Source organism: Acanthisitta chloris, unplaced genomic scaffold (genome assembly GCF_000695815.1).
Source record: "Acanthisitta chloris isolate BGI_N310 unplaced genomic scaffold, ASM69581v1 scaffold20968, whole genome shotgun sequence".
NCBI classification, from domain to species: domain Eukaryota; kingdom Metazoa; phylum Chordata; class Aves; order Passeriformes; family Acanthisittidae; genus Acanthisitta; species Acanthisitta chloris.
This window is the reverse complement of record NW_008686730.1, coordinates 5437-5708: the sequence shown is the minus strand read 5'-3', so window position 1 is coordinate 5708 and position 272 is coordinate 5437. Positions and strand designations below refer to the sequence as shown.

The window sequence follows — 272 nt, the reverse complement described above, 5'->3', positions numbered from 1 at the left end:
GGAGGGGCCGAGGCATCCAGCCCCAGGGCAGGGGGCTGGGAAGGTGCCGTGGGCCCCTCTTTCCCCCTGGTCCTGCTCACCAGCCGCCGGTAGAGGAAGTTGGCCAGGCAGCTGCTGGCACCGGCACGGAAATGCCTCCTGTACATCTTGCGCACCTGCAGAGACAGTGTCAGCCACAGGAACACCAGACACTGCCACCACCTCACTGCCAGCCCCCCACAGGACAAAGTTGTCCTGTCTCTCCATCCCTCCCGTCCCCCCATCACCATTTG

General features: G+C 65.1%; 1 protein-coding gene across 1 annotated transcript in view; it reads right to left on the bottom strand.

The window, feature by feature from the left end:
- MYO1A (myosin IA) overlaps window positions 1–272 on the bottom strand; it is a gene marked incomplete at its 3' end in the record, with an annotated part of 6629 nt that overhangs the window by 1281 nt on the left and 5076 nt on the right. The window contains 1 exon segment of the mRNA XM_009080303.1: window positions 72–155. Within this exon segment, the coding sequence (XP_009078551.1) occupies window positions 72–155 (84 nt within the window).